General features: G+C 48.9%; 1 protein-coding gene across 2 annotated transcripts in view; it reads left to right on the top strand.

Annotated features, from left to right (window-relative positions):
* The first annotated feature begins 3,542 nt into the window (after positions 1-3,542).
* Positions 3,543-23,453, top strand: part of SLC6A5 (solute carrier family 6 member 5) — a 53,823-nt gene continuing 33,912 nt past the window's right edge. Inside the window, exons 1-7 of one of the 2 annotated variants that reach the window (XM_073017773.1) lie at positions 3,623-3,671; positions 5,038-5,574; positions 8,181-8,319; positions 10,920-11,051; positions 11,392-11,565; positions 18,514-18,655; positions 21,579-21,711. In XM_073017773.1, the coding sequence (XP_072873874.1) occupies positions 3,669-3,671; positions 5,038-5,574; positions 8,181-8,319; positions 10,920-11,051; positions 11,392-11,565; positions 18,514-18,655; positions 21,579-21,711 (1,260 nt within the window). In that variant the 5' untranslated portion in view covers positions 3,623-3,668. Of the gene's footprint in view, positions 3,672-5,037; positions 5,575-8,180; positions 8,320-10,919; positions 11,052-11,391; positions 11,566-18,513; positions 18,656-21,578; positions 21,712-23,453 lie in introns of both variants that reach the window. The other variant, XM_008004256.3, reaches the window with a different exon arrangement.

Genomic DNA, 23,453 nt, shown 5'->3' with positions numbered 1-23,453 from the left:
GCGGCTTCTTGACTATCGGCCATGTCACCTGAAACACACACTGAGCCCTCACATCCATCATCTGTGGAAGTTGTATGTGTTAACGACTCCCATGTTAAAATCACATAAACATAGACATAGGTGCTCATACTCTATCCCTCATGTGGTGGATGGAGAGGAGCCAACACAGACCCGGGCTTAAAGCTAGGCTCTGCCCGCTGACCCTGGACGCCTTTCTTCTCCTGTCAGTCGCGCTGGCAGCTCTTTCTCGCATGCTGCCCTGAGGACCACAGAAGACTGGTGCCACAGTGCCCAGCTAACGCCAGAGCAAGCGCTTGTAAAACACCGGTACCTTTCCCTCCTCTCTCCTTCCTTACTGAGAAGGAGGGCAGCGACTTGAATGCCCTAGGCCGCCCTCTGGGCCCTCTCCTGTCTGGGTTGCAGCTCACTTTTCGGGTCTTGGCAGTAACACTGGCGTCAGGACTGTCACCGGATGGCCTGTTTTTCAGTAGGCTACCCCCATACAACCGAGTGGACACGAGTTTTCAAAAATATTTATTTGCTTATCTGCAAGGCAGGAGGGGAGGGAACAAAGTGATCGAGGACAAAATCAATTACTATTTTTCATCTTTGACAAAGTAATTAAGGCCGTAGTGACTGGCTAATTCAGACCGAATGGCTGCGCGGTGATGGATGCGGATTTACGGCCTCCTTGGCTGCGGCGCACTGGGCCAGATTATCACTACAAACAGGCGTCCGCGGAGGGCGGGGGCGGAGGCCCGCGTCTAGAGGACGTGCGGCTGGTCTTTTTTTTTTTTTTTTTTTTTTTTTTTTAAATACTGCAGTTCCATTCTCTGCGCTTCGTAGGCGCTGACACACACCCGTACGCACGACCTGCTGCCCCAGGGCCTGGTTTCCTGCCTCAGCACGCTCTCTCCCGCCCCTGAACCCCAACCTTCAAGCCGGGCTTGTGCCCGCCCCTCCGCCCCCGCGTTGGCCTCATAGCGACACCTCCAGGCCTCTCCGCTCCAGACCCTCCCTCCGTTCTCCACGCAGCCCCTCCCTTCTAGAATTTTGCGGCTGAAAGTGGGGGGAGGCCTAGAGCCCTAATAGCACCTCTGCCAAACCCCGTAGCAGTTCCTGCGCGTCACCCGCCTCTGCAGAGCCTGACGCGCGGCAGGCCCCACGCAGGAACCCAAGTGTTCACTGGCCCGGGGAGGGCCAGCGGGCGAAACGTCAGGCCTAGGGGCCAAAGGGCGGCGCTGGGCGTCACTCAGGCCCAGGGCCGCAGCTGGGGGAAGTGAGAAGGCCGGCAGGATTCCGCCGCCTCTGCGCAGTTCTCCCCCTTCCTCCCGGGGCAGCCAAGTCTGTGCGCCTTGGAACGTCCGGGCGCCGCGTGGACGCTCCATTCTCACCTGGCCCTTTGCGGGGACTGCTCAAATGCAAATTGGGAAACTGGCCAGAACCTTCCAAAGTCGTGACTGTCCCTCGGGGAAGTCGGCCGGCGAACTGCAGAGGGAGGCCTACACCGATCTTTGGGCCGCCTCTTGGTACCGCTCCGGCCGATCGCTCTCTGAGCCCGAGCCTGCCTGCCAGGCCTGCCTTCTACAATTCTCGCATTCATTCGTCTTGAGCCCTCTCGGAAACTGGGGACTGTTTAGGCAGAAACACCCTTAGGTTCTCTTGGCCTCCCCCAAGATGCCAAGAGCCTGCGGGCTGCTTCTCCGCGCCAGCTGGAACTTGAGCAGGCACCCCTGCGGAATTCTCAGTCCCACCCACTCAGAAGACCCTCCTCCAGCCAGAGTCCACCACAGCCCACCCCACCTCACCCTCATAACCCTAATTCCCGACCTCGCCCTACGAGCTGGCCCCGGGGAGAGCGCGACTGACCCCAGAGACAGCCCCGCGGGAGGTGGTTGGGATCTTCTCCAGGATTCAAAAACGACTTTCTGAGCCCCAATTTCCTCAGCTTTGCAATTGTATAGTTTCTGAAAGGCCATTGCCAAATCTAACCGGGATAATTCATGGATAGCCCTTGCACAATGGTTGAGTATTGAGATCTCAATAGACGTTAGCTCAAAACTACAATAAAAAGCGACCTGAAATCCTCAAGGCGTCTCAAAAGAAAGATCTACTCCTGCCCCCACCAAAAGCAATGCAGACCGTGTGTCCCCAGCCAGTTGCCCTTTAGAGGGGCTAGGCGGGAGAGCCAACCAGCGGAGGCATCCAAACACTCTCGGGCTCTCCAGAGGGACAGGAGGGCGCCCCTCAGTGCCCCCGGCGCCCGCCGCAATCTGCCACTGCAGCCTACGCCTGCGGCCGCCGCCGCCCCCGTATTGTCCTCCTGCCGCGCGGGGACGGCCCAGCCGCTTGCGACGGCGCGCACCCTGAGGCAGTGGGCTGGGCTGTTGGCAGTAGGGAAAGGAAAACGTGCTGTCTGTGGCTCCTCATCCCCGAGGCCAGGGGTTCCCCAAGCTAGACCGGCAAGTAAGGAGAGGAGGGAAGCATTTTGCTGATAATCCCCTTCTAGTCTCCAAACTACACTTTCTTTGTAAAGGCGTTTTCTCCTCTCCTGATTATAGCTACTGCATTGTACCAACAAGAAAGTCCATCTTTTTATCGCCACTGCCACCCCCAATCCCATCCCCGCCACAGTATTGTTGAACTTCCTGGTACGGCTCCCCCCGCCCCCCCCTCCCCCCCCCCCCCCCCCCCGCCCATTGCTGGGCATCTCGATTTGGACGGTCTCTAAGGTCTCGCGCTGCCAAATCAGGCCTGGCTCTGGTAGGATTTTATTGAAAGGACTACAAAGAAAGAATGGGTTTCCCTTGACTTTGAGAGTGACCTAAGAACTAGGTCTGTGTTGGAAAATCTTCATTTTCATTTCTCTAAAACGTCTTCAAAAGAGCTTAAAAATGCAATGAGAACGGTCAGTTATACTCAGAATTTTCTCCTGATTGTGTTAACAGAAATAGGAACGGAAATACTAGATCCCAATTTTTAAGCAAAAAACCCAGGATTCGTCCAAGACTGACTGTCCGGAAGGGTAGGGATGTGAGAATCTAAAGTCCACATACATGCTAGGTAGGAACACCTTGATAAATGCAGGACCCATGCCTGTTTCAGCCATCACAGAGCTGTGGGGCTATGCGCAGACCCTCAGCCTCTTTCGGAGTAATATTTTCGGCATCCCTGAAGATTGGGGGAGACAGCAATGGAATATAGTGAAAGGGAAAGAGAAGACAGTGGTTTAGCTCCCTCCCCCTACCTCTACATCCCGATCCACTCTGCTGGCGACTGCGCCTTGCCTTGGGTGCAGTGGGACGTGTCCCTCCCATGTTTCCCTTAATTAGGAGGAGGCAAACTTCTGTCTTCCCCTCCTGCCGGTTTCGGTTTAGTAATCAGACCCACATGAGTCACGCCAAACACGCAGCCCCTCCCGCTGGAGCGACAACTGGCCAGCATACTCTAGGCTGTTGTCCCTTTAAAACTTCAATCCAAGGGGGTAATGATTTATCAAACTTGTATTATCAAGAAAATGTCAAACCAAGGGCACCTTGCTTTGCACTGACGCAAACCCGGCCTTTCCCAAGGAGATATAGAAAGCGCCTCTCCTGCCAGAGCCAAACCCAGTCTTGTCAATAGCGGGTTTCACCCTCCACCAGTTCAATCTGTTGCCTGTGTCAGATATGGTGAGTGTTTTGCTTTTGTTCTTTCAAGAGGAAAAGGGGCTGAGGGGATAGGAAAAGCAGATTCGTTTTGGCTATTTCTTTTGGAGATGTCTGTGCATTGCGGGGGGGGGGGGGGGACGGGGGCGACGAGGAGAACAGTTCTTACAGCCCTAGGTATTTGTACTTGTGAGCGTCACCTGAGGTCGCAAAGAGGTTTCCTAGGTTGTAGAGCTGAGAGGTTGACTGTGGCTCCTAAAGACCCGATCCCGGGCACTGTCCTCGGTGCTGAAAAGCCAGATGCCGGTACAGAGGCGAGTTGCTCTGGGTCCTAGAGGCTCTTGAGACAAATGCTGGCTGAAGCTGAGGTATTCAGATTTGTGGAAATTGAGGAGTTCTATCTTGCGTGCTTGTGAAAGGGGGTTAGACGAGAAGAGTGCAGTGGAGGTGAAGATAATAGGATTATTACAGTGTAATAATAATTATTGGTGCTAATGTTTAGGAAGCCCTGAAAGATAACACGAGGGGAGAAAGTGGCTAGGAAAACCACCGCTGGCAGTTATTTTCATTTGAAAGTGAATTGGGAAAAAGAGAATAAAAATTAGTCATGAGTTTTGGTACTCAAGCCAGCGTAGGGTTGTGAAAGATATTGGACTCCCGTAAATAGTTACGCAAAAACAAACAAACAAACAAACAAAAAAACTTTGCATATTCTTTTATATGTCTGGGAATCTGGAAGTGAATACAAGTTGTGTAAGATAACAAACCTAGTTACTACTCTGTGTCTTAAATTTATTATCGTTGTAGGATTTTTTGTGGTTATTTTGATCGTGATTCTTAACCTTGCTTTGCTACCTGGCGGGAGGAGGTGGGTTGTGGAGCGCTGGGACTCAACCAATTTGGCCTCAAGCGCTCGCAGGTGCCAGGGCATCAGCTTTGTGGCCACAGCTTGTCTATGGGGGAAAAAGGCAATGTGCATTGTTGAATGACAAAGGAAATGGGGCGGAAAATTAAAGAATCTTTCTACAATGGTGATGGGGATGCGGGCACCCACAGCTGTGATGTGAAATCCAAAGAGGGAGGAGAGCTCATGACTCTAGGGCTATTTCCACTCCCCCTTTCCCCTTACAAAATTCCATTTCTGCCTCTTTTCTTAGTTCATCCTCCACTAGGGAGGAAATATTAGCTTCTTTGTCATCTGGTTATTGATGAAGCGGGCAAATTGAGAAATACTGATTGCAGTCTTTCTTAACAGAAAAAATTCAGATTCCAATTTGCTTCCCCAGATATTGTGTCTGGACCTGAGTTGTGAACGTCTCCATATGTAGATACAGGTATTTTTAATGCTGTTGTGACTTTGTTTTGCACGAACTTGACATTGTGTTTGCAGGATTGCAGTGCTCCCAAGGAAATGAATAAACAGCCAGCCAACAGCCCGGAGGCGGCGGCGGCGCAGGGCCATCCGGATGGCCCATGTGCTCCCAGGACGAGCCCGGAGCAGGAGCTTCCCGCGGCTGCTGCCCCGCCGCCGCCACGTGTGCCCAGGTCCGCTTCCACCGGCGCCCAAACTTTCCAGTCAGCGGACGCGCGAGCCTGCGAGGCTGAGCAGCCAGGAGTGGGGTCTTGCAAACTCAGTAGCCCGCGGGCGCAGGCGGCCTCAGCAGCTCTGCGGGACTTGAGAGAGGCGCAAGGCGCGCAGGCCGTCCCCCTTCCTGGGAGCTCCGGGCCCAGCAACGCGCTGCACTGTAAGATCCATGCTCTGCGAGGCCCGGAGGGGGATGCGAACGTGAGTGTGGGCAAGGGCACCCTGGAGCGGAACAATACCCCTGCCGTGGGCTGGGTGAACATGAGCCAGAGCACCGTGGTGCTGGGCACGGATGGAATCACGTCCGTGCTCCCGGGCAGCGTGGCCACCGTTGCCACCCAGGTAAGCGGTTGCATTCGGCCCGCACAGTGTCCTGCTCTCCAGCTGCGCGAGAGAGGCCAGCCGGGCCGTGGCGGGTGCACGTGTGCTGATGGGGAAACCGGTTGGCAGTGCCAGGTGATGGATGCGGGAGGCGGCTTTGGGGCTTCGGAAGCTCGCACTGCGCTGGGGTCGGCAGTTCAGGGCGCGAGGGCTGCAGTGACCCTGCCAGAGGGGCCACGACCTGCCCCTTCCCAGCCTTGGCTGTAGTGGGAATCCAGGTCCGGATTCACAAAGCAGTTGAGGCAGATAGATCCCACCCTTTTATGCAGACAGACTCCCTCTCCTGCCAATGACTATCTTTTCTTTTCAAAAGTAATTTCTTAATTAAACAAAAAGAGGGAGAAAATTCAGAACAAAGCCAGGTGGTCGTGGCTGGGGGTCGAGGGGTAGGAGGATAATAGTTTAAGTTTTGTAGCCTTTACACTGCCAGTAACGCTTATTACATGAGAACTCATTGGATGCGAGGTGGGTTTACCTGAGGCTACTGAAGCTTAAGCTTTGGGGCCTGTCCTTTGCCTGGGTCCTTCCAAAACCTGGTGTCTACTTTTGCCAAAGTTTTCTATTTTTTTCCCTAAAGTAACCTCCCTCAATTGTATAAGCTTCAGGCTCCACTAATCTGAATCCCCTCTTGCATTTGATCCTTTACCACTTAATTAGAGGCGTGAAAAACCCACAGAGCAAATCCCAATCCTTGGGTTATGAATAAAGGCAACTTTTGCTGGTGGCCCGCTCTCTCATACAGGCTTTTGTTCTCTTCCATTTCCCTCTGTCTCTCTCCTTCCTTCTCTGATCTCTTCTTTCTTCTGTCCTTTTTCATCCACTTCAGCTCTTCCCTTCTCACTGCCTGCCTTTCTGCTATCTCCTCTCCTTTCCTGGCCTCAGGGACTAGGCATATATCCAGCAGTGGGGCCTGGACCAAAATTTATGCCTGTGTGAGGTTTAGGATTTATACAACCCTTCTATCTTTAGTTACTCTAGTGTTTGCGCGCGCACACACACACACACTCACACTTATCCACAGGCCCACATAGCAGGAGCTTGTGGTGTCAGAACTAGAAATAAACATAGAATTTCCCACTTGCCTTTCCTTTTGGGTCCACATCTGGAGGGTTTTTCTATGTGTATTATCTGCCTCTGACAGCATGTATCCCACAGTGTGACCCCAGGTGGAGCAGCGTATTTGTTTCACTTGTCTTGCTTAACCTCCGCACTGCGGCAGAAGGAGCTGGAACTCCCACCCTTTGCAGCTCTGGAAGGATTGAAGGGTGGGATTAGGAGTGGAGGTGGTCTGTGTGTGGGAGGATGAGAGGGAGGATGTTAAAGATGTTTGGTTTCTGAAAGTACTTATTTTCAGCCCTGCCCATCTTTCTGATTGTGCCTTTCTGACACTCACCCTGGCTCTTTCTCCCTCCCCAAGACTTCTCCTGACAGCTGCTGCTATCCTCCACAGCCTGTAGAAAAGTATGAGACCTAGCAAGTTACTACAATAGGAGGTGAAGGGTGACTGAGGAGGTGGAAACTGTGTGGTGGCCTGAGTCCCTGGAAAGCTTTGTGCAGTGTCTAGGTGTCCCGAACCTTTTCAGAGTTTATTTGGGGTGGTCTCCCCCCATTTTTCCTGAGTAGTAGTGAGGCATTCCACGACCAGGCACTGCCCCAAGAAAGCGTCTTAGTGTGAGCTTGAGGAAATGAGCCTCAAAGATTCATAGACTGCTGGAGCTGGCAAGGGCTTCAGGGGACAGTTATTCTAAGCTTCTTTTACAGATGAGACATGGAGGTTCAGAGAGAGCAAGTGGCTTGCCTGGGGTTGTCCAGCTGGTTAGTAGTAAAATTTAGACCAGAACTCAAGGTTGTAGATGGCTTGTGTCTTCCCATATCAATCTTTTTTTGTTTGTTTGTTTTCCCTCTTGTTTCATCTTCAAATCTGCCTCCTGCCCATCTCCCTTGCATTAGTCTTGAAGGATGCCTTCTTAAATTAGTTGATCAGGCAGGTTCTGTTTGGTCAACAAAGTAAGGCAGGGGCTCCGGCTGGCTTCGGCATTGCAGCTCTCTTTCTGGTCTTGTCACACACTCTAAAGGAAGAAAGGGCTGAGGAGGGGGTGTGGTGAAGGCTTTTTTGTGGGAAAGGATTAATTAGGAACCTGCTTGCTGGGAACTCCAGGCATGATGCTTGCCAAATAAATTCTTGGTGAAGGGTTGGGGATAGAGGGACCTGCTTGCAATCACCTTACAGGTTCAAGGTTTGGGGAGAGCTGCTTGCTGGTGTGCCCTGACTGTATGATCTGGGAAAGAGGGGGTTTTGGGTCTGTTTAAGATGGATCTTCAGATCAGAATTGGGGACCTGCTTGCTGATTGACTCTCAGTGCAGGGTTGAGGGGTGAGGTCCCTGCTTGTAGATGCATCCTTTCTTTACATTTGGGGTCCTGCTTGCCGATGCATCCTCAGTTGAAAAGTGGGAGCCTGCTTGCTGGGAAGGACCCCTAGCCGGGGGGAGGGGTGGAAGGGGCGGAAGGGGCCTGCTTGTGGACCTACTCGGGGCTGTTATCGACAATGTGCTTTTCCGCCCCCAGGAGGACGAGCAAGGGGATGAGAATAAGGCCCGAGGGAACTGGTCCAGCAAACTGGACTTCATCCTGTCCATGGTGGGGTACGCAGTGGGGCTGGGCAATGTCTGGAGGTTTCCCTACCTGGCCTTCCAGAACGGGGGAGGTATGGCTTTTCCGCTCTTTCCGCCTGCTGCGGGGCGGGGCGGGCACCTGAGGGTTGGGTGGGACAGGAGCCCTCAGGCAGGGTCGCAGGGCGGGGAGGCTCAGAGCAGCCTCCGCAGGCTCCAGCCCTACACCTCGTAGGCGTGAGTGCATAACCAGAGGGCGGGGACTACCATAATCGTTCGGCATTAGATCCCGGAGTCTCTTATCTAGAGAGGGGCGCAGGGGAGGAGTGAGGCCCCACAAACCCCCACTGACCCAGTTTTGGGGCCTGGGTCCGGAGCCACGTAAGCACGGGTGCTAGCGGTCAAGTGTTCAGAGAGCGGCGGCACTTCGGGCACCCAACAAGGTTACAGCCAGCAGCTGTACAGTTCTGGAGCCCTGATTCAGGGTTATATCCTGCCTTCCTAGGGGACTCCTTAGGCGAGCTAGGAGGTGAGGGGGAAGGGGTGGGGGATGTGCTGTCAAAAACCTCTCAGAAGTGCCCGCCACCTCCGCCTTCTTGTTCTGCTTCTTGAAGCAGAACATATTTTGATTTTAGTAAAATCGTACAGCGAAAACAGGTTTCTTTCATCTGCCCTAAATGGGAGGAAGGTGCTGGTTTTGAAGGAAAGCCGTTTCAGAGATGGGGAGGACACTAGTTAGGCTTGCATCGGCTGCTGGACCACTGTGCTCCCTTGTACCTCTTCTGTACACACCGAGGAGGGACCTGGCACATTCACGATCCCTCTGACCCTCCCGGCGTTTAGGTGCCGCGGGGCCGGCCGCTCTCTAGCAATAGGAATTTGAACCTAGAGCCCCCTCCCACTTCTTCTCAACTGGACGGAAGGGACAAACAATGCATTCCTTCAGACCATAGGTCAGGCAGTTCGAGGGTTTTTGTTCTTTTGTTTTGCCTCTTGGGTCCGCTTCAGGCGGAATTTGGTGCAGCGGAACGGACAGGTGCTGCATCTGTCCGTTTTTGGTGCATCACCGGACGGCTAAAGCGCAAAACATAGGCCACTACTCCCTTCCTCTCCAGTTCCAAATTAGGACACTCTGACAAGTACTTATGAGAACCGCAGAGCATTTGCCATCTGGGGTGCCCTGAAAACAGACCAGGTACCGGCCACACGAATAGAGGCACCCAGATAGGTTCCCGTTTGATTTTCCACAGGGCGCCCTCAGGCCAGGATGCTACAACAAGGCTTCCAGTGAATAGAAGGGAAGTGGGTACTCAGGGTAGAGGAGGGAGATCCAGCAAAAGGAGGTTGGCCCGCGCAAGTGCCCGCGCTCTGCTCGCCCGGGATCTGCGAAGAGCGGCGGAGCAGATCTCAGCGCTCCCGAGGAGCCAGGCGCTGCGATGGGAGGCAGCCTGTTCCGCACTGCGGCTCGGGGCCCCGCAGCCCTCAGCGTGGGGTGGAGGGCTCGCCGCTCCTTTTCAGGAGCAGAGGAGGACTGCACAATCCCCGTCTTGAGAGGATAAAGCAGGACCCCGGTTTTACTGCCCAGCAGCCCGTGGCTGCTCCTGGGCCTTCCTGGCTTGGAAAGCCCCGGGCAGGAAAGGCCCTGCCATCAAACAGGAAGTGCGGAGGGGCGGGAGCATGAAGAGTAGACTAGAGAAAGATCAGTTTTCCCTCCGCTAAGGCCACTGTTCTGCGCTCGCGCATCTCCAGTACCCTGGCCCTTGACTCTGGCCCATGCAGCAGCACGTTCCTGTCAAAACCTTTTCAAAAATCGTGACCATTCCCCAAGTCCCTCCCAAACAATCTCAAAGAATGTTGAAGGGAAAGAACCCTAGAGAAGTCTCAGCGACTCTATGGAGGCCTGCCAGATACTATTACCCTAGACGGGGCATTTTGAGGAGTAAAGAGATGAAGCTCAAACAATATTAGGGGCTCACAGGCTGAATAAGACACTTACTTAAAAATTAACAAGTGATTGGTGCCTGGAGCAAGGTACTGTGGGAGGACACAGATGGGAGACTTCTTGGAAGAGGAAGCATTTGAGTTGACCTTGAAGGATGGAAGGAACTTCTCATATGGAGAAGGGCGTTGAGAAGTGTGTGATGGGGATGGGGATGGGTTTAGGAAGAAGGATGGGTATCCCCCAATGGCTTTCTGGCAGAGCCTGCCCAACCCTGGTTGGCAGAAGGTGTTCAGGTAACTTACTGTAGAGGAGGGCTCCTGGAGTTTAGCTTAGAAGCTTTTAGGTCCTGGGAGGGCTGAGGCTCCGATAAGATTTCACCAATCTGAATCCAGTAGTGGGTCAAAGGCATGGACTGGTTGAGCTCTGCAGGGGCTTAATTTTGGGAAATTGAAGTGCTATAATAAAAAAAGAAGAGAATAAAACCCCATCAGCACATATCCCTAGCCATCTGCCAGTGGAGAATTGAAATAAGGAGTGTATTTGCATGGGTACCCTTATACTTTTTGGAGGAGGGCTCTTAAATATCTGTGGGTGACTGTTGCTGAGACAGGACATCAAAGGGCTTCTTCAGGAATGGAGCTAAATTGTCCTTTAGTTCTTTGAGAGGGAGCCCAGCCCCCAACCCGGAAGGTGAAGGAGGGCAGCAGCCTGCTTTTGCCTCCCAGGGCTCTCACTCCCCACTCTCTTTCCAAGGTGCTTTCCTCATCCCTTACCTGATGATGCTGGCTCTGGCTGGATTACCCATCTTCTTCTTGGAGGTGTCGCTGGGCCAGTTTGCCAGCCAGGGGCCAGTGTCTGTGTGGAAGGCCATCCCAGCTCTACAAGGTGAGTCCAGCCTGCCTCCCAGCCCCCTCGGGCTTTTTCTGACTCTGTCCCCTCTGGCACCATGCAGCCCCAGGGAGGGAGACCTGCCTTTGTGGTTAATAGAACTAACTCTTTCCATCCTTTATTTTGTCCTTCTGAATAATGGCCCAAGATCACCTCTGGCATTGTTGAGTTCCCAGCAGAATGCCTTCATATCCCTGGTAGACATACAGTCCACTCTGCTATTAGTGCATCCATTCTGTACAAGAGAGCCCAGACCTAGGTCCTGACCCTATGCCCAACTCTAAGAATTCCATAGCATTTAAGAAGGAATGAACCCCTGGAATTTTTGCTTCTGCAGGCTGTGGCATCGCGATGCTGATCATCTCTGTCCTAATAGCCATATACTACAATGTGATTATTTGCTATACACTTTTCTACCTGTTTGCCTCCTTTGTGTCTGTACTACCCTGGGGCTCCTGCAACAACCCTTGGAATACGCCAGAATGCAAAGATAAAACCAAACTTTTATTAGGTAAGTTTGGAAATATCTGCTTTAGGTGTGTGTATTCTGAACCATCCATTTAGTCAACAAAATAATTGAACATATATTATGCATGCTAGGACCTAGACTGTGTTCTGGGAGCACAGAGATTACATCAAACTATCAAATATACTTAATTCTAACATTTAAGGAGTTCCTGGCCCAGAGGAGAGCGTAATCAAATTATTGTTTGCTCACGAATAGCTGGGATCTTTGTTAAAAATGCAGGTTCACAGGTCCACAAGATAGTCTGATTTATAGATTTGGTTGGGTTCAGAAAATTTGCATTTTAACAAGTCCTTGTAGAATCTTATTTTGTTTTATAGTGTTTCTTAGACTAGCAGCATTACCTGGATGGTGGTTAGAAGCCCCACTCTAGCCTTTCTGAATAAGACTTGCATTTTAACTAGGTTCCCAAGTGACTTATCTGCATGGTACAATTTGAAAAGTGATGGTCTAATTCCTAGAGTCCAGGAGAGCGATCCTGGGGCCAGACTTCACAAGATACTGCTCAGTGCATGGGGTGAATATGAGAGTGAACCCTTAGACCACGCTGATAAAAATGTAGTGTCTAGAAGAGGGCAAGCTACTGGGGAGTCAGGGAGTGTTCCTGGAAGATGTTTCAGATATGAAATAGATTGGGCCTTGAGGCCTTGGGAAAAGGATCAGCTTCTTGGGTCAAGGACAAGAGAGTGAATATGAGGAGAAGGAGGGCAGCTATGTCAGGAAGTCTTTCTGGTCTATATCTCTGTCACTGACTATGTATGTCTGGGTCAGGTAACTTCTCTCTGGATCTGTTTTCCTTCTCTGAAAAATAGAAATAAAAATGTTCTTCCACTACCTACCTTATGGGGATTGCTGTAAGGAGAAAAGAAATGAGGGGTGTGATACAGTTGCAGAAGTATACAACTCTACAAATGAAAGGTACTAGTAGTAGTCACTTTGGAAGCTCTGGTCATTTAAAAGGGGACCTAGAAACAAGTAGTTTCTTCTTTCCCCAGTAGATCTGTTAATTCTCCTCAGCTAGGTCTGTGCCAAGACCAGCTTTCTGTCATCTCTGTATGATTGGCTCTTAGTGTTGCCCTCCAAAACCAGCTTTTTTCATGATGGAAAGCACATTATTTAACCCTTCAAGTAGATTAAGGGCAAAAAGATGAATTCTTCCCTCTCGCAGACCCAGAGAGATGCTATTCTTTTCTGCATTTTCTGCCATGAACATGTGTTTATTTTATAGTCTCTCTCTCTCTCTGTGGGGGGTGTGTGTGTGTGCGCGCGCGCGCGCGCGCGTACTTAAAGCAGGCTGAGCATGTTGACTGGATCAGGCACATGGATGGAGGCCCGAGAGGCACAGAAGCCCCTGCCCCTGGCTCACCATCACCTGGGAGACATGAAAGGCAGAGCAAAGACATGACACAGCTCAGTTCCTACTCAACTGATACAAAACCATTAAAACTATCCTAGCTCTGAGCACAAGGAGACAATGCACATTTTTCACTCTGATTGTTTCCTGCTAGTATATGGCCAGGCTGAGCAGATCCTATCTCATTCTTACTCAGTGTTTTAATTTTTTTTTTTTTTTTTTTTTTTTTTTTGGTGGAAAGAAAAACAAGGTGTCAATCCGCACTCTTTCTTTGTGCAGTCCCTCCATCTGTCATTCTCTGTGTTATCAGCACATGAGTGTGTTCTGTTCCTCGGGCCAGGCTATCCCTTCCTTGCAGGGGTATCGGTCCTTTGGAATGCGGGGGTGACTTAGAAAAGGTGATAGTGGCCTGATTTGCAGAGCCCCATGCTCTGCTGTACAAATCAGGAATCTAGACAACGGATATTCCCAGGCTGTTTCACAAATGGTCATATTGAGCAAGGTTTCCTTAAGAGATGGACAAACTCTTTCCCCCAGCATTTCCCATCAGTTGCCTTCCAGTTTCAACTTCCCTCTCACAACCCCACAACTACCCACACCCTGTGACTGCTGGGCAAAAGGACTCATCCCAGGAGAAAGGGACTGAATGGCTAGCTATTGTGACCTTCATGTGCAGCGCGGAGCTGCCCCATGACCCTCTCAGTGCTGCAAGGGACACATTCCATGGAGATACCAGGCAACCATACTCACTCCCGCCCCAGAGGAAAGCGATGGATCTGTGGGTGGGGAGAGGCAGCGTTTGTCACATCTTTCTCTGATGCAGGTTGTAAGAGAGGCTGCCATCTTTAGGGTAACTCAACTCTCCAGGTATCTGTAATGGAGAATGACTAATCTGTGCCCTGTCAAGTGAGACCAGCGGCTTTATGTGAAAATAGGAGCTAGCTGGGTCACGTAAAATAGAAACAACATAAATACCATTTCTATTTCCGGAATGGCTTCATTTTCATTAGAACTTTAATTAAATGATTCCTTTTCTCCCTGGTCGTTCATGTGCTTTCATTTATTAATAATTGCCCGAGTAAAGAGAATCCCATTTCACAGCTTCCAATTTAGGACGATCATTATCTCTGTTCTTTGTTCGGGGTTGCTGGGCCGCAGAGCTCTCTGATGAGATGGCCCATCATTCCTTTGCCGGTGGACCCGAAGGCGGCGGGCGCTGGGAAGTATGCTCCTGCCGCCCAGTGGTGGGAGGGGATATTGCAGGAGGCTTGAGGCTGCGGAGCGAGCGAGTAGGGATCCTGGGAACCCTGCTGCATTGCTGCAGGAACAGTGACCTTGTGCTGCTGCGGCGGCAGTGATCTGCAGACATCCAGAGACGCTCTCTAGGGAGGCTGCCTGCGTGCTTCAACAATTGCAAATTGGGAAGCAAGAGATTTGGTGTTTGCCCTCGTGTTAGTGATCGCTCCAGTCTTGGGTGGATATAATGTTTGGCAGGAGGGCGAGAAATAACTTACGTGCTTATTTACAGAACAGAGATATGGAGGGTTCTTTAATTGTCTTCATTCATGTCATCGCTGGGGGAAACAAAAGCTTTCCTGGTAAATGATTAGGTGGGAATCTTCCTGGAACTGTTATTCGATTAGACTAAAGAAGATACTTTGAACAGGAAGATATTTTTAGGCCCTGAAGTGGAGATTCTCAACAAGGGGAGATTTTGCAGGGGACATCTGGCAATGTTCGGTGACATTCTTGGTTGTTGCAGCTGGATGGGCTCCTGGCATTTAGTAGGTGGAGGCCAGGGATTCTGCTAAATATCCTGCAACGGTCCCAGAGCCAATAATTATTAAAGTTGTCCTTGCAGGGTTAACAAGAATTCTAGACAGAAGTATTGTGATAATTAGCATTAATCAGGCTGTGCTTTGACTCACTTCCTTGAAACCAAAAGTTGAGTAACACTACATACATTTGCATCCCCGTTGTTCCTATAGATAAGATTTCTGATGTTAGAATCATAAGGCTTTTGTTTAAGAATTGCTTAAGCAGATCCTGAATTCCAGCAAAACAGCTGATGCCAACCAGTTTAAAGACTCCTACCAGCTTTAAGCAGTGGTTCATGCCTGTAATCCCAGCACTTTGGGAAGCCAAGGTGGATGTATCACTTGAGGCCAGGAGTTTGAGACCAGTCTGGGCAACATGGCAAAACCCTGTCTCTACTAAAAACACAAGAATTAGCTGGGAGTGTTGGCGCACACCTGTAATCCCAGCTACTTTGGAGGCTGAGACATGAGAATCGCTTGAACCTTGGAGGTAGACGTTGCAGTGAGCAGACATCATGCCACTGCACTCCAGCCTGGGTGACAACTGTCTCAAAAACCAAAAAACAAATGAAAAAAGATTCCCACAGAGGAACTGAATCAGTGTGAGAATACATTTCTTCATCTCTCTGTTCCATGACTTCACCCTGCGCTCTTCAACCTACTCCAAAACCCTAGCCCCAGACTCTTTGGGGAGATGGATTTGAGGTTTCCTCTTATCTCCTCGTTCAGTGGCTCTTATGATTAAACCTCTTTCTCTGCTGCAACCCAGGAAACTCTATTTGTTTCCTGCGAGTATATGATCAGGCTGAGAGATCCTATCTCATTTTTAGCCAGTGCTTTATTTTTTTATTTATTTTGGTGAAAAAAAAAAAAACAAGGTGTCAATCCCCAGTCTTTCTTTGTGCAGCCCCTCCATCTGTCATTCTCTGTGTTACCAGCACATGAGTGTGTTCTGTTCCTGGGACCAGGCTATCCCTTGCAGGGTATTGGTCCTTTGGAATTCTGGGGTGACTTAGAAAAAGTCCTCTTCTCTTAATTAAACCTCTTTCCCTGCTGCAATGCAGTGTCTTGGTGGTGTATTGACTCACTCTGCCCATTAGGCAGTGGACCTATTGCGGTTACTTTATCTGACCCCAAATGCCATTAGCCCAGCTATTGAGAAACCTTGGTCTAAAGAACTACTGAAAGGGAAGGGATTCTTATTATTGTTTCCATTTTTTTACTCAACATTCTAAGAAATTCTGCAGTGTGTATGGGAAGCGGTAGGCAATTTATGGTAGGCAAGTGGCCTTGTGGGAGATGATGTTGAAGACTAGAGATACTCTCTCCAGAAAAAGCTATGACAATGATGATTGAGTTATGGCTAAAATTTATTGAGTGCCAGCTGTGTGCCAGGCATCGTGGGAAGATTTTTCATTTGTGATCTCTCTTCATTTAGTCCTTACTGCAACCCTGAACAACAATGTCCAGAAAATGGAGGCTTGGATAAATGGAACTCATTCAAGCTCTCAGTAGTAGTGGAACGTCTGAACTCACATTCTTGCCCACTTTGCTCTTCCACAGACAGCATAAATTGGGAATCAAGCCTGCTTCTTAAAATTATTTATTTATTTTAGAGAAAGGGTCTCATTCGGTTGCCCAGGCTGGAGTGCAGTGGTGCGATCACAGCTCACAGCAACCTTTAACTCCTCGGCTTAGCAATCCTTCTCCCTCAGCCTCCTGGGTAGTTAGGACTATAGATGTGCAGTATTGCACCTGGCTAATTTTTAAAATGTTTTGTACAGATAGAGGTCTCGTTATGTTGCCTAGGCTGGTCTTGAAGTCTTGGGCTCAAGCCATCCTCCTGCCTTGGCTTCCCAAAGTGTTGGGATTATAGGTATAAGCCACCCTGCCTGGCCACTTTTTGTTATTGTTGCTCATGGTATTTAAAGACAATTTTAACACATTCAGTATTTTTAAATGGAGAGATTTCATGTAAGTTTATAGATTTTCTGCATCTTTTGCCGCAACATCTGGAAAAGCTTGGCACTGATTGGCTGGAGTGCTCTCTGGTTGGCCACAGTCCCCACCTCTCTATTATTTTCCAATTTTATGCCTTCCTTATTTGAGTCATCATCCTGGCTTCTGTAGGTGTTTGAATTTATAATCCCTGCTCCCTATTCACATTGGAGTGCCTAAGTCGTTGACTCCAAAGAGAAAGCTTGTTTACATCCTGGCTTGATGTATGACCTTGGCCAGCCACTGCATCCGTCTGTGCCCCAGTTTTCCTTATCTGTAACATAGAGATAATAACAGTACCTTCTCATAGGGGGTGGCGTGAGGCTTAAATTAGTCAATGCATGTAAAGTACTTAAAACAGTGCTGTAAACGTGGTAACTGCCATATGAGTGTAAGTTGTTGTTACTGTTACTATGTGCTCCTTTGCAAAATAATGTCCTTTGGGATTAGTCCTGGTGGATTCTTTATTTAAGGTATTTGTCGGTTGATCTGTATTTTAAAATCTGTTAGAGAGGCATTGTAAAATGGTCAGAAAGACATCAGATTCTTCCTATTTAAAATGACAATAATAATATATACCTCCTGGATTTTATGAGGATTTCATGAGATAATCATTAAAGTGTTCAACACAGACCCTGACATACCAAGACTCACATGGTTAATTTCCTTTCTCTATCCCTGCCTAGATCAGGCCTTCTCAACCTTGGTACTACTGATGTTTTGGACTAAATAATTCTTTTTTCTTTTTTTTTTAAAGAGACAGGGTCTTGCTTCATCACCCAGGCTGGGAATGCAGTGGCATGATCATGTCTCACTGCAGTGTTGCGTTTCTGGGCTCAAGCAATCCTCCTGCCTCAGCTTCCCAAGTATTTAGGACTATGGGTGTGTGCCATCACGCCTGACTAAAGGACTGAATAACTTTTTGTTGTGGGGGGCTGTCCTGTGCGCTATAGGATATTTAGTATTAGCATCCCTGGCCTCTACTTATTAGATACCAGTAAGCACCAGGTCCCCAAGGTGTGACAACTAAAAATGTCTCCAGACTGGCCAAATGTTTCCTGGGGAGAAAACTCATCCCTAGTTGAGCACCACACTGTTAGGTCCTGTCACAGGCACCCCGGTAGGTGGTGTGGTTGCTGGCTCTGCCTACCCATGTGAGAGTAGAAAGCACATAGCACATATATTCTAGAGTACTTACTGAATGTGGTGCCAGGCAGTGGGTCCAAGGTGAACTTCTTAGAAAGCCTTCTGTAGCAGTACCCTTCAGGAGGTCTGTTTATTTTCCAATTAAATTCGTTTCAGCCATTTATTTGTTTTCTGCAGAGTCATAAGGATCTGGGTTCAAATCCTGATTCTCTTCCTCATAAGCTGTGTGGCTTCAGTAGAGTTACCTACCTCTTTAAGCCTGTTTCCTTGTTTTGAAAATGGAAGATTATAGTACCTCCTGCATAGGCTCTTGTGAGGATTAAATGAGATAATGCACACAAAATGCTTGCCCCCCCCACAGAGAGTGCTCTGTATACAAATGCCTTTGTCATCAAGACGAGGTGCAGTTGTGGGGACTGGGGGCTCTGATGGAGAAAACGTAATTCTTTGGTTCTTTTATTAATATATCTGGCTTTGCCCAGTTAATACTTTCCTGAAGTTACTCTCTAATATTTGGCAAAATGTTTTTGGCATTTGTTTTTAAACTGCTGCAGAGAGAGGCATTTCTGTTTTCGGTACAGATTTCACTGTGTTTCTATTCTGTCCTCTCCTAAACAGATTCCTGTGTTATCAGTGACCATCCCAAAATTCAGATCAAGAACTCGACTTTCTGCATGACTGCCTATCCCAACTTGACAATGGTTAATTTCACCAGCCAGGCCAATAAGACATTTGTCAGTGGAAGTGAAGAGTATTTTAAGTAAGATGACTCTCTTTTTCTTTTTTTACCTTCTAAGAGAAACCCAATGAATTAATAAATATTCAATTTGCAGACCAGAGATGTGGGTGGCCCAAGGGATGAGACCAGAGAGGAAGGTTGTTTGCCCTGGTTTGGCTTCCTAGAGCAGATTGTTGTGTCTAGTGAGCCTGGAAAGCAGAGCTGGATGAACGATGGCAGTAGGAGCAGAATCAGTGTGGCTATAATTCATGATGTTGACGAAAAGCCCATTTCAAAACCTTGATCCAGTGTGATCTAAGTGGACTGTCAGTTAACCAGATTAGTTTTTCTTCCATCTGCACTTGGCTTCAGGGAAGAGAGGCAAAAAGAAAACAAGTCATGTTCAAAGTTTTAGTTTAAATAAGAAGAAATTCATTTTTTTCCTTTTTTCAGAGCTTTGCCTTAGTTTTGTATTTTTCAATATTGGTTTTGCTAGACATTGGAGATTGAGGTTCAGGGATACTTGAACATCCTTAGCTACCACTGGAAGATTTAGTGAAGTTCATAGAATTATTTTTTTATTTTCTTTCTTTTTTTTTTTTTTTTGATATGGAGTCTCACTCTGTCGCCCAGGCTGGAGTGCAGTGGCGTGATCTCGGCTCACTGCAACCTCCGCCTCTGGGTTCAAGTGATTCACATGCCTCAGCCTCCTGAGTAACTGGGACTACAGGCACGTGCCACTATGCCTGGCTAATTTTTTGTATTTTTAGTAGAAACGGGGTTTCACTGTGTTAGCCAGGATGGCCTTGATCTCCTGACCTTGTGATCTGCCCACCTTGGCCTCCCAAAGTGCTGGGATTACAGGCGTGAGCCACTGCACCCAGCCATGAAATTATATCTTAGGGGAGATAAATGTAGACAGAGTTCATCATAGGGTATGTAAAAAGTGTTCTCTAGCTAAACTTTAATTCAGAGATTGTAAATTCAAATGCACTCAGGCATGGCAGAATTATAAATGAGTAAAGTGAAAATAAGTGAGATGATAGGGAGGGGTGGGGACTATGGCAAACCAAAGAGGCTGCCTGTCACAGGTAAGGGAGGCCACTGGTGCTCAGCTCCTCTGATCACTGCCTTGTGAAATTGTGGGGCAGTGCTGCCAGAGCTTCTATTTTACAATAAAAGATGGAAATAAAATCTGGATTTTTATGTATCTCTCCTATTTTAAATGGCAGCAAAATAATTCAAATAGAACATGGGGATCAAATAAAATGCATTAATCAATGAACTTCCAGTTTGTGGCTTTCACTTAGATGGTAAGTGGTTGCTAATACCTCGACTCTTCTTTCAGTTGTCATTAATTCCTATTCCTGTTTTTTTTCCCCTGTAGACTCAGAGTGTACACGGTTGTTCCTTGTAGAACAAAAGGGAAAGTTACCTAATTGATCAAATAGTCCCCTTTGACCATAATTATCATGGTATTAGGGGTGGGCCTTTAATTATCCCTGAGCACTGAGCAACTGTGTCTGACCTGGTCATATGATGAAATCTGAAAAACTGCCAAAAGCAGGTTTGCAAATCATTTGCCAGTACACCTAATCCATACAGTCAGATGTACTAGAAAGTGATTTGCAAGCCTGCTTTTGGTGGCCTTTACTAATCCTTTGGGGCCAGTCTTTATTTCTAAGAAGAAATGTCATCAGGAGTTTCTTGGGACTTGTTTGAGGTCCTACAATTGAAGTGTGGAGCAGTTGAGACGGCTAAGTGGTGGAATTGTTGACTATGTGGTTCACCTATTTTGGGGATGGGACATGGGGAAGGTCCTTTTCCTCACTTGGCAAATATGGTCCTCGGGGTTTTGCCTTGGAACCAAGCTTAGTTCCAGCCTTGGTCTGCCCTAGTCGACTCTGAGCCCAGGTTCTGCCAGGGTTGGGCCTGAAAGAGGCTCTGTCTGCACAGAGTTGGCCATCCCTGTTATGAAAAACATGGCTGCGTGTTGCCAAAGAGCCTCTCAAGCTAGCCGGCTGGACCAGGAGTCGGGCTGCTGCCTACATTTCCCTCGGCAGGTCAGAACGTTCTGGGCCATCATTCCCACAGTCCTGCGAGCCTGGATGCTGGCTTGCCTGTTCCTTAGGTCACAGAAAAATGTCAACCTACAAACACAGCAGTTTCACAGAGGATGTATGTCTAGATGGTTGTGGAGTAGAAGGAATTGTCTGAATCTGTTATCAGGCACTGTCCCTGAAGCTGCCTCCTGTCCTCAGGGGTGAGGCTGCCCTGCTAGCCATTTGGCCAGGCAGGCCATGATGTCTTCATTTTCTATACAAGTTGCCAGCAGCAGCTACAGCTGACCAGTGGCCTCTTCTGTCGGCAGCTGCTCATCTGTCTTAAAATGTTTTGCTTGAGCAAGGTCTAGGCAGCCCTGCTTTTATAATTAAGCCAACCTCAGCCTCAGAAAATGCCCAACACAACTTGAACTACAATCCAGGGCCACATTTTTAGTCCTTTAGCATGTGCAGTTTCCACTATGTACTAATTTTTAAAATTTAAAACCACACAAATACTATCAGAATAAATTCTCATAAGAGAGTAGAGCAATAGAGAAAACACACAAAAATCACCCTTGATGGTTCAGAGTTTCTGTTGCACTCCTCCTGGGGATGTGCTAGTGAGAAGGGAACTGACAGCCTTGTCCTGAAGCCTGCCCAGGGCCATGAGTGGCCTCCCAGCACATAATCAAGAGCAGAGTAAATCCAGCTGGAGTCTCTGCAGACGGCTGTGGGCAAGAGCCCAGACCAGCAAATTCCCCACAGCCTGATGTGATTAAGTCTGAGATGGTGGGGCGGGTGGAGGATGCTGGGGTTTTGTGCAAGGCTCCTGGTTCTACTGGAGGCTGAAAGCCTGCTGCCTGTCACCTCCCTCTCTCCTCCTTTCTATCACTTCCCCCATCCCTCCCTCCAATTCTTAGGTACTTTGTGCTGAAGATTTCTGCAGGGATTGAATATCCTGGCGAGATCCGGTGGCCACTAGCTTTCTGCCTCTTCCTGGCTTGGGTCATTGTGTATGCATCCTTGGCTAAAGGAATCAAGACTTCAGGAAAAGTAAGCACTTGGATTTATCTAAGTAAGAGAAAGCTGTGCCCAGGGGTGGTTGCTTTAGGGAGCAGGCAGAGCACTGGGAAGAGAGTCAGGAGCTGTGGATGCTGATTCTGACTCTGCCCTGGAGCAGCTGAGGGGCTGTGGGCAAGTGACTTCACTTTCATCTGCAAAATGGGGATAATAACACCTTTCTTGCAGGGCTGTTTTAAGGGTTAAATGAGACACATATATACAGAGCTCCCAAGGGATGGTGGGGGTACTCTGATTAGGATTTCCTCCCTTTCCTCTCAGGGGCGGCCACTCATTCAGCAGAAGGAACCTCCCTGATATCATTCAGTCACTTCCCCTAAACTCCAGAATTTGTGCTGCTGGCCTTTTGCCTCTTAGTCTGGCTGCCAAGTTAGTTATTGCTTCTGCCAAGAAGCTGGCTGAAGATCAAGACTGTGTAGTAGATTCCCTCTCCTCACTCCTGGCCACCATGTTCGTGGCCTTCCTTGCCTTTCTTTCAACCCTAAGCTTGACACTCTTCTACCCCACGTGCCCCTAGCACTAAAGAAAGATGGTCCTGCCCATGGAATTTTGGCTGAGCAATTACTTGGTAAGGGTCACTTAGTGATCGCTTGGCTGGGCCCTTTGGAGATGACGAAACTCCCACCCAAGCTCAGTTCCAAGCCACAGAAAGAGAGGAGCCCATGGAATCTCAGGCCACAGTGGACATTGTTGTAGGGTTCATGGTAACATTTCTTCATCTCCTTGCAGCCTTAGAAAAACCTACTGAAGGCTGGGCGCAGTGGCTGTAATCCCAGCACTTTGGGAGGCTGAGGCAGGTAGATCATCTGAGGTCTGGAGTTAGAGACCACCCTGGCTAACATGGTGAAACCCTGTCTCTATGAAAAATACAAAAATTAGCTGAGCATGATGGGGGGTACCTGTAATCCTAGCTACTCGGGAGGCTGAGGCAGGAGAATCACTTGAACCCAGGAGGCAGAGATTGCGGTGAGCCAAGATGGCGTCACTGCACTTCAGTCTGGGTGACAGAGTGAGATCCTGTCCCGCCGGACACACACACACACACACACACACACACACACACAAAGAAAGAAAGAAAAGAAAAGAAAAATCTACTGAAGAGTGAACCAGTTATTCCAATACCATGCAACAATATTTAACTACCCCAGGAGGGATTTGCATGTTTTAGGATGAAACAAAAATGTCTTTAAGCCCCAAGGAGTGAGGATGTAATGGGGGATTCTGAGACCATAGGTTATGGCGTTGAGATTTGGTCTGTTATCCAGGCCAAGGATTTCTGCGATTGTGTTACAATCAACCAACTTCTGAAGGATCGGGTCTCATCGGGAGGGTAATCAGTGCCATCTTTCACCCCCAGGCATGCTTCGCACCCCCCACTAGACACCCAATCCTGGCACCTATTAGCCACATAGACCAAACTGTCTTCTCCCTGGGGACATGGACACTTTTTGATTACGGCTCTTATTAGTGCTTGCTTTTCCTGTCATCTAATTCCACAGTGACTCGAGTGTTAGATTCTGGCAGGTTTGTCAGGGTTACCTGAGGCAGGTGGTACGCCTAAAATCACAGAGTGTGGGGAGAATCAGGCCAGCTAGAGAGAACCAGCCCGGGAGTGAGGAGACCTGGGCCCTTGTCCTTGGGGACTGCTCATGGTGTTTGCTGTGTAGGGGTATCTCTACTTGGGCGGTGAAATGTGGCTGAGCTTCTGATTTTGC

This window comes from Chlorocebus sabaeus, chromosome 1, assembly GCF_047675955.1.
Source record: "Chlorocebus sabaeus isolate Y175 chromosome 1, mChlSab1.0.hap1, whole genome shotgun sequence".
NCBI lineage: Eukaryota > Metazoa > Chordata > Mammalia > Primates > Cercopithecidae > Chlorocebus > Chlorocebus sabaeus.
This window is presented reverse-complemented; position numbering and strand designations above follow the sequence as displayed.